This window comes from Lissotriton helveticus, chromosome 3_2 (genome assembly GCF_964261635.1).
Source record: "Lissotriton helveticus chromosome 3_2, aLisHel1.1, whole genome shotgun sequence".
NCBI classification, from domain to species: Eukaryota; Metazoa; Chordata; class Amphibia; order Caudata; family Salamandridae; genus Lissotriton; species Lissotriton helveticus.
Window position 1 is genome coordinate 188,146,746 of NC_136062.1, and position 15,619 is coordinate 188,162,364.

Below are 15,619 nucleotides of genomic sequence, written 5' to 3' on the forward strand. Positions count from 1 at the left end.
TGATTAACTTGAAACCAAGAAAAGACGGCCTCAAGACAGCTCCTAATGGAATCGCCTGCGAAATCGATGTTCTTATCGCAGGTGAACAGGAGCTGAGTGTCGTCAGCATAAGACACAATCCGGGCGCCGAAGGATTCAACCAAATCAGCCAAAGGAGATAAATAAATATTGAAGAGAGTGGGGCTCAGCACCGACCCCTGAGGTACTCCCACGTTTAAAGGGGGTATGGTGGCAGTGAACGGGGGGGGCCCATATCGATTGATTGCGATCCGAAAGGAAGGACACGAACCAATTGAATACCGTCCCTCTCAGTCCAATCTCCTGGAGTCTTGCAAGAAGACGCCCATGAGGGACGGTATCAAAGGCCGCCGATAAGTCAAGTAGGACCAGCATTGCCTTCCCTCCATTGTCCAGAACATCCTTAATTGACTCTGTGACTTCCAGCAATGCAGTCTCGGTGCTCAGATTGGAACGAAAACCCGATTGAGTGCAATGAAGATGGTCACGGGTTTCGAGGTAGCTCGAGAGTGTGGAGTGAACATGCTTTTCCACAATTTCAGCAAAAGCGGGAAGCAGCGAGATCGGTCTGTAATTAGAATGATCTAGAGGGTCCAAATTAGGCTTTTTAGGTCTCGCGACCTATCAATGCGCGCAAGCGCATTGAGCGGAGCGAGAATTCAAGTGCTCAAAATCCTCGTCAAACCAAGGGCTTCTTGCTGCGGTTTTGTTTGAGTTCACGTGAATCACGTGACCAAACAAGCACGCGCATCAGCCTCCCTCCCTCCTAATTGCATTTTTTTTAACGGCCGCACAGCACATCAAAGGGCTTCGCCCAGCGTGTGCTCTGCGGCTTCTCCTCCCCTAATTAATCATGGCTGTTTGGCCGTACTTTCAGTTTCCCGGCCACTCTGCATTATCAGGTACGTGTTGGTGACGCATCATGGCTGTTTGGCCGTACTTTCAGTTTCCCGGCCGCTCTGCATTATCAGGTACGTGTTGGTGACGCATTATTTCACTTTGTCTCCGTGCGTGGATTTATTTAATGTTATCCTCTCGTTCATTAGGTCCTATCTCTTACACTTAGGTCAATGTGTCTCTATCACACTCTCATTATTTCCCTTTCTTTTTCTGCCCACTTCTCCCTCCTCTCTCTCCTATCCTCTTCTCCTCATCTCCGTCTATCACTCATTCTCCCTCAGTCGCCTCTCTGCTTCATTTGCTACTCTTGTTCTCTATCTCATTGGATTCTTACCCCCTTGATTCTTTCTCTCATTCTCTTTCTCTAGACTCTCTCTCATCCTCACGTTTCCTCTTTCTGTCTCTCACGCACTGTTTCATTGTCACCCCTCAATCTCTCAACGTCTGTGTTCCGCTCTCTCTCTTCCCGCATCTTTCGCTCTAAACTTTCTGGCACACACACCATAATTATCTTTCTTTTTCCTGTGACCCTTGCTTCCTCTCCTGCGTCCCTTCTGTGCCTCTCTGTCTATTACTCGTTGTCACCCACACTGTCTCTTCACCTCTCGTTTCCCGGCCGCTCTGCATTATCAGGTACGTGTTGGTGACGCATTATTTCACTTTGTCTCCGTGCGTGCATTTATTTAATGTTATCCTCTCGTTCATTAGGTCCTATCTCTTGCACTTAGGTCAATGTGTCTCTATCACACTCTCATTATTTCCCTTTCTTTTTCTGCCCACTTCTCCCTCCTCTCTCTCCTATCCTCTTCTCCTCATCTCCGTCTATCACTCATTCTCCCTCAGTCGCCTCTCTGCTTCATTTGCTTCTCTTGTTCTCTATCTCATTGGATTCTTACCCCCTTGATTCTTTCTCTCATTCTCTTTCTCTAGACTCTCTCTCATCCTCACGTTTCCTCTTTCTGTCTCTCACGCACTGTTTCATTGTCACCCCTCAATCTCTCAACGTCTGTGTTCCGCTCTCTCTCTTCCCGCATCTTTCGCTCTAAACTTTCTGGCACACACACCATAATTATCTTTCTTTTTCCTGTGACCCTTGCTTCCTCTCCTGCGTCCCTTCTGTGCCTCTCTGTCTATTACTCGTTGTCACCCCCACTGTCTCTTCACCTCTCTGTCTCTCCCGCACCGCTCTCATTGACCTACTCACTCTCGTCTCTATTGCTCTCCCACCCTAGACATTCCCCTTCCACTCACTCCCTCGCTTTCCTGCCCTCACCCCCTCCTTACCTCTCGATGTTGCGTGTAATAGACCAAAGGAACATTAAAATAATTCTATAATAATCTGTAAAAATAAAAAATAACTAGAAAACTGAAACGCGAACAAACTCAAAAGTAACAAGCACTGGCGTTGCCAATAGGTCTCGCAGTAGGATAGTTGGAGCTATTGGTTTTGTAAATGACAAAGCCCTTCATGTTTTTAAAATGAAAAGAAAAATAAAAGGCATTGTTATTTGCAATTGTAATAGCTCCAAATTTCCTACTGCGAGACCTATTGGCAACGCCAGTGCTTGTTTAATAGAGGAAGGATGGGAGCCCTTTTCCATGCACTAGGAACTGTGCCCGTTTTAAGAGAGGCATTGAGAAGAGGATTAATAATGGGGTTTATCACATGTGCCAGCTTGGCCAAGATCTTTGCTTGACAGGGATCCGATGGAGAACCTGACTTTAATTTGAGCAATAGATCAAGTGATGATTGAAGGGATAAAGGAGGAAAAAAAGAGAGCATATGACTCTCCGGGCAGGAGCCAATAGGGGAGGAATCCAGGCCAAGTTCGCAACTAGGGTCAGCAGGAGAAAATGATGCCTGAATGTTCAAGATCTTAGTAGCGAAAAAACTGGCAAGTTGATTAACCCATGGCTCAGTGGGAGAGAATTTAACGGATAAGGAAATAGGGGAGGTGAATTCCCTGACTATCTTAAACATTTCTTTACTGGTGTTAGCAGCTGTTTCTAATCTTTTGGAAAAATGCAATTTTTTCTCTACCACAATTTTTAGTATGGTAGCCTTTGATAAGGGCCCTATATGTCTCTTTTAGTGAGGGGTTCATCATTTTTTCGCCACGCTCTTTCGGCTTTCTTGCAGAACCTTCAGCTCTCATGGAGCACCGAAGTGAACCATGGAGCTGACGCCCGCTGATCTTTTTTAGGCTGGATAGTCGGGGGGGCTAACTCATCGAGGCGCTGCGTGAGCCAGGCCTGGAAGAGAGCTAGGTCACTCACTAGCTCTCCCGTAAATTGGCAGGGGTGGGACACTAAGGACTGCTCCAACATGCCAGCCGTGAGACGGTGATAAGGGCGGGAGGTTGCGGACTGAAAGCCAGCACCCCCGCTGGCTGCTTTGGATATGCTGAAAATATCAAATTTTAATAGGAAGTGATCTGTCCAGATCAGGGGCAGGGGAGGGGAAGACATGATGGGCAGAGAAGAAAAGATCCGATTAAGGGTGTGGCCTTTGTTATGGGTGGCCGCAGAGATATAAGGTGACAGACTAAATGTGCTAGTGACATCCTCAAGTTTCACAGTATCAGCTGCGCAAGTATCATCCATATGTATATTGAAGTCCCCAAGTAGTAGACAGTGCTTATATTTCATAGATAGAGGGGCCAAAGCTGTTTAAAGTTGATAGGTCAGAGAATTCATGTGTTATGCGTTATCGAGACTTCCTGCTCACATTATTTTTTTGGTGCCAGAAAGTATTTGCTGCCATCTCTGTTGGTGTAGAGTTTCCGCCGGCAGGGCCTAAAGACAGCGCCAGACCATCATTGTCTTGTACAGGGTAACCTGCCTGCCAAACGCTAAATAGAGCCCTGCATTGGACCACTTGCTATATTCTGGTCTAAGTGCTAGATTCTGGTTCTGGTTCATGTTTGGCGCTAATTTGTCTAGCAATTTTCACACATCTTTGCGAAAATGTTACACTGGGATTTTGTAAGGAAAATGCAACCAGATCCTCCTTCAGCACCTATATGAGCTTTGAACTTCAAATTAAGTTGTAGGCGACCACCTATGGTGACGAAAGAGCTTGCGTCCGAAGTCTGCTATTGCCTTTTCTGCAACAAAAATATTACTATGGTGCAAAGATTATTTTAATTTGTAAAAGCCCCTCCTAAGTATTTCTCATCCTGCAGCATCAGTTCCAGCATTGACCTTGCATCAGCAGTGATAGTCAGTGATAAAGAACTAATCCATCTCATTCCATGCCAAGGAGCCTTTACACCCAAAAACAGAGGCTAGCATTTGATTTACGAAGAAAAATATCCTACAATAAGATCGATTGCCACTAATGAAACATATTAGGACTAGGTAATGCACTCACTTCACATGCTTGCCAGTCAAAAAATGGGACCAACAGTTCCTTGAGCATAATTGCAAAACATGTTCTGCAACGCTGGGGAGAGGATGTATCCTTACAGCTAAAGCAGTGGCCCCCGAAGCTGGGAAACCGGGTTCAACATCCTGTGATTCTGGGCAAATCACCTAATCTCTCCGTGCCTCACAGAAAAATAAATGTGTGCATCTGTAACGAAACTGGTGCTTACATAAATGTGTCCATCTGTACCGAAACTGGTGGTTATGTAAAGCGCTCCGATACCTGATATATTTGGGACTAGTTCACGCTATACAAAACTCAGAATACTCCTTGTCACATTCATTCTTTCTCCATTCTCCTCTTGGTCTGCTTGTATCCGTTTCATTCAGTGCTATCCAAAGAGATCATTGTCTTTTACTATGATTTTGATAGTTCGTCCTATAACATGCAACAAATCTGACAGAAAATATATAGAGTGCATTTGACAAATGTTAGTATATCCTGTTTTAAATGTATTATTTTTAACTGACCCAATGATCCATACAGAGAATCAACATTCCCCATCTTGAAAGTCATTTATTAATGTTAAATCCTCGAATATAAAATAGAGAAATGTCCTTTTGGTCAATATTGATCCTTCTGCTTTCTTCTGCAGTGTGATTATTGAAAATGTTAACACATATGTGTTAGAAGGCCTCAATCAGTGGATTGTGTACTATTAAACAATTTTTAAGTCAAGGTACCAAGTATCCAAAAACTTCACGTAATGCCAGTACTGAGGTTCCCTTCCATAGCCCTGTTTTTTAACTTGTGAAATCTGCCACCAGTTTTCTACATTCATAGCATGGCACCTGAAAAGACCAAGGGGACAACCTTTGCCAACGCTTTTAGAGCCAGCTTCTATGTACCATCACCAAATATTGAATTCAATTGAAATACACCTGAAGTAATGCTTTTAGCTCTTCTTATTGGTGTTTTTGTAGGGCATCCCTGTTACAAATATTATGTCAAGAGGTAATAAATTGCTTTACTCCTTCTATAGGCCCCCCACCGAAATACAGGCTAACCTGATTCAGCCTGTATAATCCTCAGCAAATCTCCCCAAACTCACCCTAATACCCCTGGAGAGGGTACAAACACTTCATAACAGTGGTGGGGGTAACAACTCAGTGGTGCTGCAGTCACTTTCTCCAAGACCAAAACACTTGTAAATGTAAATGTAGTTGAGCTTATATAGCGCACAGCTACCCGCAGTGGGTTTCCCGGCGCTTGCTTAGGGAACCCGTCCTGGTATTCCCCTGTGAGATAGCAGGGTATCCACAAGGTGAAAGTCAGGCATCCCGCCGCGAGGGGCCGTTGTGGAGATTAAGCAAGCTATTGCCCAGAGTCGCAGAGTGTGAACCCGTGAGTCGAGGAGGCACCGGGGCGAGAATTATCAAGTCCGTGGAATTTTTAGCCCAAGACCCGCCGAGGCGGGGAATTGAACCCTGTTCCAGGACCGATCTCACTTCTGTAACCCTCAATCCTTCTAAAGTCTTCTAGCCACAATATTTAGTGCTGATACATCACTTCTAGTCTTAAATCATCCCCCAGTGCCCCCTGTTGAGGTTTCCAACAAAACACTCCCCTTTTCCCATCAGCCCTGTATCCTATTTTTCATGATCAAGGTGTACCTGATGAGTGAGTTTCCAGCGATTGGAATGAGCTGTCCTCCAGACTCGTGCTTGGCGTCCTATGGACGATGCATGTGTAAGGAGACTCTGAACATGGGGCGGACAGGGAGACCAGGGACATCTGGTTCCTCCATTTCACCTCTGGGGTGATCTCCACCTGTGAGAGCAGCACAAGGAGGACACATGGATTACTTGTTCTATATAACCTGTTATCATGACCACATTTTTATTATCTTACCAATGGAACTGTATCCAGCTCCTCTGTGTATTCCTTGACACTCAAGCTCTTCTTACTCGAGACCTACAATACAAGACAAACCTATCCTAGATTTAGGAAGGATAGAGGCCTCACAGTTGAGGCTAAGAAACTGAAAAACATCAGAATAGGGATTTCTAGTTGTGAGCATATGGGCTTTAAAGACCTGCTATGGAAAACAATAATGTTAATGACCACATGAGGCCCTTGAAAGAGGGTTAGGAAAGGTTTTCTAAAGAGAAGAGGATAATGGGGAAAGCGGTTCAAAGAGGAGGATGGAACGAGGTGTCCCCCCAGGGTAGATGAAGAGTCTTATGGAACAGGATTAACAGAAGGGTGGGTGGAAAATAAACAATGATCAGCTAACAAACACACTAACAATAAGAAAGGTCTTGCAAGAGAAATTTGAGAATAGTGCCAGAAAAACATAAATAAGGCAAGAAAAGAGTTAGGCAATGTTGTATAATGATTTGAATATTCACAGTTATGGATAGAATAGAGTAGGACAGGGTGAGAATTTTAAAGAACAACAAAGATGTACCTGAAGATGGGTGCAGACTCTTCCCAATAGCTCGTATACACTGTCTCTGGACAGCAGGGACACGAAGACGTACTGAGAACACAGGAAAAAAGAAGAATCTGGTAACTGAAGCAGGGTGAGGACAATTTCCCCCTCACTTTTGCTTACAATTGGTCATCTGCCAAAGCACCCTTGACACTTCTGAATACACTATTGGGTTATAGAAATGAAAAGGGAACTAACGATGTAAAATAAAAAAAAACATGTTTGTCACCCAGAGTTTTTGTGCATCTAAAACTAATCTTTTACACATGGCTTCATCTCAACTAAGCAGATAAAGTTGTGGTTATCCACACACTTTTTAAAATATATATTTACTGATTTTACATTTTAACGTACAACTAGGCATGCTCATGTGATACATATCAGATATATAAATTATTAACTTTGTTATATGTATCTCTATTGTTATAGGTAGCCCACTCCTCAGTAGATACACACAGTGCCCCATCCTTAGTACAATCGTAAACCATTGTGGAGTTTGGCCTCTGAGAACAACTTTACAATTAGGGTCCTAATTATGTTGTCGTTGTGAATAACGGCACGTCGGTGTCGGTCCCACGACATCTGCCCCAGTGGACCGTTTGCTGCTGTTCTGAAGGGTTCCTTGAGCCAATTGGTGTATCAGAAATGCTCCTGATTCCTTAATGACTTTGGGGGGCCCTAGCAGGACCCCTTTCCAACCCTTGCCCTCTGCTATGGTGTGTGGGGGGCACCTTAAACATCCCTGCACCATGTGGCAGACACTGCATGGTGCCTGCTACAAGGTGCAACAATGTCCACAAACATCAATTTTTAAATGGAAGCTTGTAATGCATTCTTTTTCTGCCTGCCGCACAAGCTTCTTTTGGAGAATTGATATTTGCAACCCCCAAATAGGTGGTCACATCCTAATCCTGAGGTCGGAACCGCCGACCTAAGGTCAGGCAGTTCTAGAACGATACGGTGTCCCGACATCTTAATCAGCCCCTAAGAAACAACAAAGAAAAAGAAAGCCAATGTCCAGCCCATTACTGCAAAAAATCACCAGATGATTCTAATCAAATGAGATTTGTCTCATAATTAATAGGTGCACTCATTTATGCTACCAGCCGCGAAAGGATGTCTGCACATAACGTTATTATTAAATCACATAGACTGCCTCCGGAATCATGGTTTCTCCCTCTCAGTATAAAGTGCCAATATGCCCTTCCATTCATCTGCCGCCTGCTGCATAGGTACACCTCTGCGTTCCTCAACCCTTAAGGCTGCTCCTTCTGCGTCCACCCATTTCTCAATTTATATTTTCTACCTACTATGGGAGAGCCCTTTCGTGATTTTCAATACACTGCTATTGCGCGCTTTTCTATCACCAGTGCCAAGTCAAGGAATTTGGAGCTCACCTATAATTTCTTTGGGCAGGAGTGTAGGCCTAGTAAGCATGTCATCACTCTATTTAAGTGCTTTATGTGTACAGTGCATTACAAATCAGTTATCACTTTCAACCAATAGTATGCAATAACTGGGTAGGCCCAGACCATGTGCATGAAAGTTGTACCTGTCAGTGACCACCTAGTGACATTTTGTCCCCGGTTCCTGCTATCATATTTAGCCTGTGTGGCATCAGATAGACGTGAGGTAGACATTCGTTGTAGCATTCACTGACCGTGAGTATCCCCTTTTCCATCCACCTCTCCATTATCTGGGATTTAAAATATGCACCACATAGATGAGGGAAACTCATTAGGGGCAACGCTGCCGTATACAGCTGCCTCTGCCAAATTTTCTTGCTTATTTTATTCCAATTACTTAATGCTAAAGTGTGGAATGTATTGCTGTCCCCAGCAGCTGGTAATGAGTGCCCCGTCATTCAGAGTTTCTCCAATATATCTCAGCTCTTCTTGCCTCATACCACCCAGACATTTGGCCATCAATTGAGGTTGTACTGCAGTGTAATAAAGCTCAAAGTGGAGGACTCCCATCCCAGTCTCATTGGGGGGGGGGGGGGGGTTGCAAAATGAGGAGATGTATCCTCTGCCTTTCAGGGCCTGTAGTGCATCCCCCCAGATTCCCTTCTCTAATATCATAGCCCGTATGATAAATCTTGAAGTCCAGATACTTTAGTATCACAGGCTCCCATCGGATTCTTTTCCCAGACACCGCCTGCTGTGCAGTTGGGAGAACAGGGTTGTTCGGAAATGCACAAAACATTTCTGAATTAGTATATAGCTCTGGGACATCTTCAAAATCCTCCTGTAACTGTACACCCCATGCCGCTCCACCGACTGCATCTCTGAGATATCGAAGCATATCATCTGTGTAGAGTAATATACCATATTCTCCCTCCCTCAAGGGAATGCATCTGCCTCGCCCTTCCTTTCTTTTTAAATTACCAAACGATTCGATCATCAGTGCAGAATGCCATCAGTGATAATGGGCATCCCTGTGTGGTTCCCTTAAGTACTTCAAATGAATCTGATATGCACTGGTCAATTTGTACCCGTGCCTAAGTTGCAGCGTAAGAGTGTAACCCAGTTCTCCCAGTCCACTCCAGATTCATATGCCTCATAGTTGTTCGAAGAAAATCCCAATGCACAGAGTCAAATGCCTTTTGCAGGTACCAGGGAATTCGGGTACTGTCCCAAAGGGGTCTCCTGAAGGATTCCAAGCAACCCTCTAATGTTTAAGGAGATGTTGCCATCAGGTTTGAATCCATTTTGATCTCCATGAATCACATACTGCAAGCACATATACTTTTCTAAAGATATTGTCAACCAAATTCAACATAGAGAGTGGCCTATACAGTTCCACATCTGAGGGATCTCTCTCTGGTTTAGGGGGAGAAATCAGTAATGACTTGCTGGTTGCATCAGGAAGGAGGCCTCTGTCTAATGACTCTTTATATATTGCAGCCATACGTGGTGCCAACAGAGAGGCATATGTCTGGTAAAACTCCGTAGGGAGGCCATCCTTTCCTGGCGTTTTGGCCCATGATAATTTCCTTACTGCTGCCTTAATTTCCCTTTCTATGAGGGGGCCACCCAATGTGTCTCCTGCCTTGTCTGGCAAACGTGGTAGCGTGGTCATCTGTAAGAAGGACTCAATCAACTCCTTAGGTATTTGAGTCTGTCTACTACATAATCTTTTGTAGTTTTGAGTGTTTGAATAAATACGCCATGTATTTCGGTCTGTGTGTGCACTGAAGTCTCATCCCGGGTCATAATATGCAAAATGGGTTTACCCCACTATTCAGTTTGGGTTAACCATGATAATAACCTAGCAGCTTTCCCACCCACCACATGTCTAGTGTATAAGTATTCTTTATGAGTAAACTATCCCAGTTGGTCCAGGACTACTGTGTCTTCATTAAAATCTTTTAATTTTCAGTTTTCAATGTTCCTGAGTGTTGTTCAGACTTTGCTGTAAGAGTGGGTCTAACGGTGGGGTCAGTGGGAACATTCTTCTTATATGTACAGAGTTTGCCCTCTATCCCAGTCAATTCCCTCTCCAAAGTCCTCTGAATCCCCACTGCTTGCTTCATGCAGTGCCCTCGTGTTACCACATTGAAAGCCTCCCATACAGTAAATAAGTGTTCAGTGGTGTCTTACTGTTGAATTGTTTCAGCCAGTGGGTCTCAGAACACAGGACCTTGCAACAGTGAGGCTGGAAGTCTCCAGTTCGGAATGTGGGTCCATTTTTGACCCTATCGTACGCGCATTCAAGTAGGTTGTGGTCAGGTAGAGCGTGACCCAAATACTCTGTGTGGATGACAGATTCCCCAAACTAGAATGTACTCAATAGCTTGTCCAGTCGCACGTCACCGGGTGCCTTGTGTTTGTGAATCCGATGGGGTTGTGGGGTGCGAGTGGGGTTGGGATTTCTATATTGATGTTCATTGGTTGGTTCTGTGTTGGTACGGAGCGCAATTTACTTATTTTGCACAATGTGTACTTTTCATAATCCCGCGTATTGCAATGATCTACTTAATAGTGCTTAGATAACCCCTAGAAAAGAGCGTGGCCATTGCTTGCGCCTTAGAAGTCTACCCTGGAATATGCAGGGACTGTCCAATCCCAAGAAGGGCCGACAGGTTTTGGCATATTTGGCCAGACATTCCACTCAGATAGCCTTCCTCCAGGAGACACATTACGCACCACTACCCATGCATGGTTTCCCAGCATTATGGGTCAGCTATCGTTTTTTTGCCAATTATAGTATGTATTTCCGGGGGTTGTGTGTTTTGATTCATCACTCCCTTCCTTTTCAGGTCCCAGAGGTGATATCTTATGATGAGGGCAGATACGTTATTGTATTGGGACTGCTAGAGGGAGTATCGATTCTACTGGTTAACGTGTATGCACCTAATGTTGATACTGCTGATTTTTCCCCCAAATTCGCCACACTTATTGATCGCTTGGGAGCAGACAATATAGTCATGGGTGGTGATTTTAATTTCACATTGGATCCCACTGTCGAGACTACAGGGCCAGGCCGCATTACGAAGCCACTGCGCCTTACTGATCTATTGGATTCTCTGTTCCTCACAGACCCATGGCGTACGTCAGACCCGGGGACCCACAATTATTCATTTTACTCCACTCCACATGGCTCGTGGTCCCGGATAGATCACTGGTACCTTACCTCATGGTTATTGCTAGAAGTGCAAACGCTTGATTATCTTCCCCGTCCGCTATCTGATCATTCGCCTGTTTTGCTCTCGGTTGACTTCCCTACAATTCCAAGACAGCAACCTCTTTGGAGGTTCCCTCAATCAGCCTTACTTGATTCGGTGTTCCATGCTGAAGTGGACGATGCTATCAAGGAATATTTCTCACATAATGAAGGGACGGTATCTTCGCAGGCGGTGTTGTGGGATGCTTTTAAAGCATTTATTCATGGGGTCTGGATCACTAAACACTCAGGGGTGCTCCGCTCTATTCGTGGGGAACTGGGTAAAACTGAACAGAAACTAAGGGGCATGGATATATCCGCACAGACCACCTCCTTACCCGAATCATTGCATGTCCGTGCAATGCTAATGACTGAATTCACTGATGCCCATGAGATTAAATTTCTTGGCAAGTACGCACGTGGGCGGACATATGGGGAGGGTGAGTGACCCAGCTAGACATTAGCTCGCATTCTAAGGCCCCATTACCAGCTAGCGTTTATCACGCACCTTGACATGGACACTGATGGCACATTGACAAAAGGAACCAACACCACTGCAGCTTTTCTCACTTACTACACCCATTTATATAGGATATATGACCCTCCGACGGGGCAGGCCTTGCTGAACTATCTGCAAGAAGTTGCCATGGTCTGGTTGGAGAAGGATCAGTGTGAATTTTTAGCTTCACCGATAGATGTAGTAGAAATTAGGCAAGCGACAGGTGACTTGGCTGGGATCCTGGCCCCTGGGGCTAACGGCATAACTGGCGAATTTTATAAAGCCTCCCAACATGAGCTTGCTCCGAGATTAATTGAAGTATAGAACAAGGCACTACAGACCGGGTCTCTTCCCCCAACAATGCGCGTGGCTATTAGCACACTACTGCTTAAACCAGGGAAGTCATTGCGCCACTGCTTGTCCTTTAGACCATTGTCGTTACTCAACCATGATTATAAAATTCTCGCCAAGATATTAGCCACCCGCCTTTCGTTGCTGATGGATACCACATTATGCCCTTTTCAGGCAGGCTTTGTCCCGGGCAGGTCAACTTTGCTTAATTTACGGGCTGTCTTTTTAGTCATAAACCAAATTGAGCCCACATTACCGGCCGCAGCTGTCCTTTTGGATGCCGAAAAGGCATTTGATTAATTAGAATGGCCTTTTTTTATATGTGTTGATGCAGAAACTGGGTATTCCTGTTGGTTTTTCTTACTTTAGTGCGTTTACTATACTCTAACCCAGTGGCCCGATTGAAGCTCAATGGTGAACTTACAGCCCCATTTCCTCTGTCATGGGGCACCAGACATGGATGTCCTTTCACGCCTTTATTATTTATTGTGGCCATGGACTCATTGGAGCGACAAATATAGGAACAACATCCCCATCGTGGCTTACAACTTCACACGGGTCCACTTGTCTCTTCATTTTATGCCGATGATGTTAAGTTATTTGTGCGGAAGCCGGCAGAGAATCTCCCCTCACTTCTACGTGAGGTGGTTCGATTTGGAGTATATTCGGGGTTAGTTATTAATTGGACCAAATCCGAAATTTTTCCGCTGACCCCGGCAGCTTCCCAGGAAGATTTTGAGTTCCCCCTAAAATGGTGTTCAGAGTCCCCAAAGTATCTGGGTATCTTCTTACATTGTAATGCAGTGGAGGTTATTCGCCTTAATTATGGGCCAGCGATCGACCGCCCCATGACGCAGGTGGATAAATGGATTAAACTTCCCCTTTCTATGGCTGGTCGAATGTCATAATAAAAATGGTAGTCCTACCCCAGTTTCTGTACTTCGTTTCAAATATTCCCATTGCGTTAACCACGACATTTTTGACACACTCTGGTCTTTACTTATTCACCTCGTCTGGGCAGGCAAGCAGCCTCGTATAAGCTTGAACACTTTAATTATGCCATACGAACGTGGGGGCTTCGGAGTCCCTGATTTTTATTTATATTACCCTGTGGCCCAAATCCACTTCACGTATTATTGGTACCACCCTGATGCCCAACTCCAATATCTTAAACCTGACCGTTCGCAAATATATCTAAACTTGTTATCTTGTCACAGGGCCTGCCTCGCTGCCCCACTGGGATTCAAACGCTGCTGACTACATGCTGGGCTTGGACTAAATTACGGCGGTATCTGCAGAAGGAGGTCTTATACTCGGTGCATATTCCTTTGGCAGACAACCCGTGGCTACCCCCACCACTGAGACTCTCACCAAGCGCACATTACTTAAACATAGACTCCACAAGATTGGTGATTTATTTATAGGCTCCCGGCTGTGTTTGACAACTGAGCTACTCTCTCACGGGAATGCCACATATATGGACAGCTTCCTCCTACATAAAGTTTGTGGATCCCTACCTGACGCCCTACTGGACCCCTTGTCAAAGCCGGAAGAATTTCTTCCCCTAACACTTGTGATCACTTCACCCAATAGTACTCATCTGGTCACACGCCTATATCATTTATCCTTATCCCGTCACCCTGTATTTGGGAGCAAGGCGCGGGAGGCATGGGAACGGGATTTAGGTATCTCTATAATAGACACTATATGGCATTTCTGCTGCGCACAAACACGGTACATCTCAAACAATCACTGCCATAACTACTACATTTTAAATATTTACATAGAATATATGTGATCCCAATATTACTTACGAGGATGGACCCCAGCATATCGCATGCATGTGTCAGTAGCACTACCCCAGCTGCCGATTTCCCGCACCTTGCATGGATTTGTGCACCTGTGCGAGCATACAGGGAGGAAGTCTTTCAACATATATCCATCATGGTGGAATTGACTATAAAACCCACACCACTGATGGCACTGTTGTGGTATGTTCAGCCTCTTAAAAAAATTATCAGAATGTTCACTGTGATTGCCCGACTTATTGCTAAACGACAAGTATCAGGGCACTGGGGAGGATCAAGAGTACCTACTGTGATGGCTTGGTTGCGGGATACGATACACTGTGACACTATGAGTGACGTGTATGCCACGCTATTACCTCCCACCTCACGCCCCCGAGATATTTGGCAGCTGCTAAAGGCCTACCTAAGTACGCATCCACTAGATGGTGACTAAGAGGGGTCTGCAGACAATTATATATCGACTTTTCACATAGGGTCATCTAGGCATTAGACCAACCAGTATACAATTATTGACACAGCTACTGTACAATGGTTACTGCTGAAATTGCAAGAATAGATATAGTCAGATGCATTGGATTAAACACACGAAGAGTAGAATTGATAAAGTGTTTGTTAACTTCTCCCGTACCTTGTTCACTGTTGGGGTATTGTTATTATGTCATACTGGCACGCCACTGTGTTGAAGTGCGGCACATTATCATGTTGAGATAACATTATTGTTTGTCTTTTTATTTGTCAGGCCAATCTCAATAAAGAAAATTTACACACAATAAAATCAGGAAGGTGAATACGACGAATCCCATACTGTTCTGCTGCTTGCTTGATAAAATCGAACAACAAAACTAACGCCGGTAAGCAGACGTACCTTCCTGCTGGCAGTGGTAGTGATAGCAATTCCATTTGGAAGGAGCCTTGCTGTTTTGTGCTTTTTTACAAGCTGAACAGAGACCACAGGGATAACCACCTAAAAAAGCAACACATATTAGAAGACGTTATCAGTATACATACTTTCTGCATGAAGTACTTCTACTCACACATCGTCCACCCTACCACACGCACACCTCAGATCTCCTTCTAAAGTCTTCCAAGCTCATAAATGTAGCTATTGCTGAATCTTCACCAACACGTGTTCGTGGTTGACTTTATGTTGAGGTTGCCTCTGCTGACAGGCATGTGGACCTGACTTACCAAAATCTCTTGAACCTTATGCTACCATCCCCCTATCCCTCCTAGATCCTGGGCTAGGTTGTCCAATTAATGGTTCACAGTCAAAACCTGCTGCAAACGAAAGAAAGAACTACATAATATGTCATACATCTCATTTCATATACTTCTAGAACCATAAACTAATGGAGTGGTGTGGGGTGCATGATGCCTAGCTATGAAGCAGTTTCCTAACCTTGCCTTCGTTTCTAGCATAAACATTGCATGCATTATTAACAAACCAATCAAGGTTGTTTAGCGCACCTAGGTTGACTTCCAATAAATAATTGTAACCTATTCCTGTACTGACTTGC

The 15,619-nt window shown here is 44.6% G+C and overlaps 1 protein-coding gene across 1 annotated transcript in view; it reads right to left on the minus strand.

Moving 5' to 3' along the window:
• Positions 1-15,619, minus strand: part of GRAMD2A (GRAM domain containing 2A) — a 93,816-nt gene that overhangs the window by 38,944 nt on the left and 39,253 nt on the right. The window contains exons 6-9 of the mRNA XM_078684538.1: positions 14,968-15,066; positions 6,756-6,827; positions 6,197-6,259; positions 5,959-6,115 (exon numbers count right to left, since the gene is read on the minus strand). Coding sequence (XP_078540664.1) covers positions 5,959-6,115; positions 6,197-6,259; positions 6,756-6,827; positions 14,968-15,066 — 391 coding nt within the window. The remainder of the gene's footprint in view (positions 1-5,958; positions 6,116-6,196; positions 6,260-6,755; positions 6,828-14,967; positions 15,067-15,619) is intronic.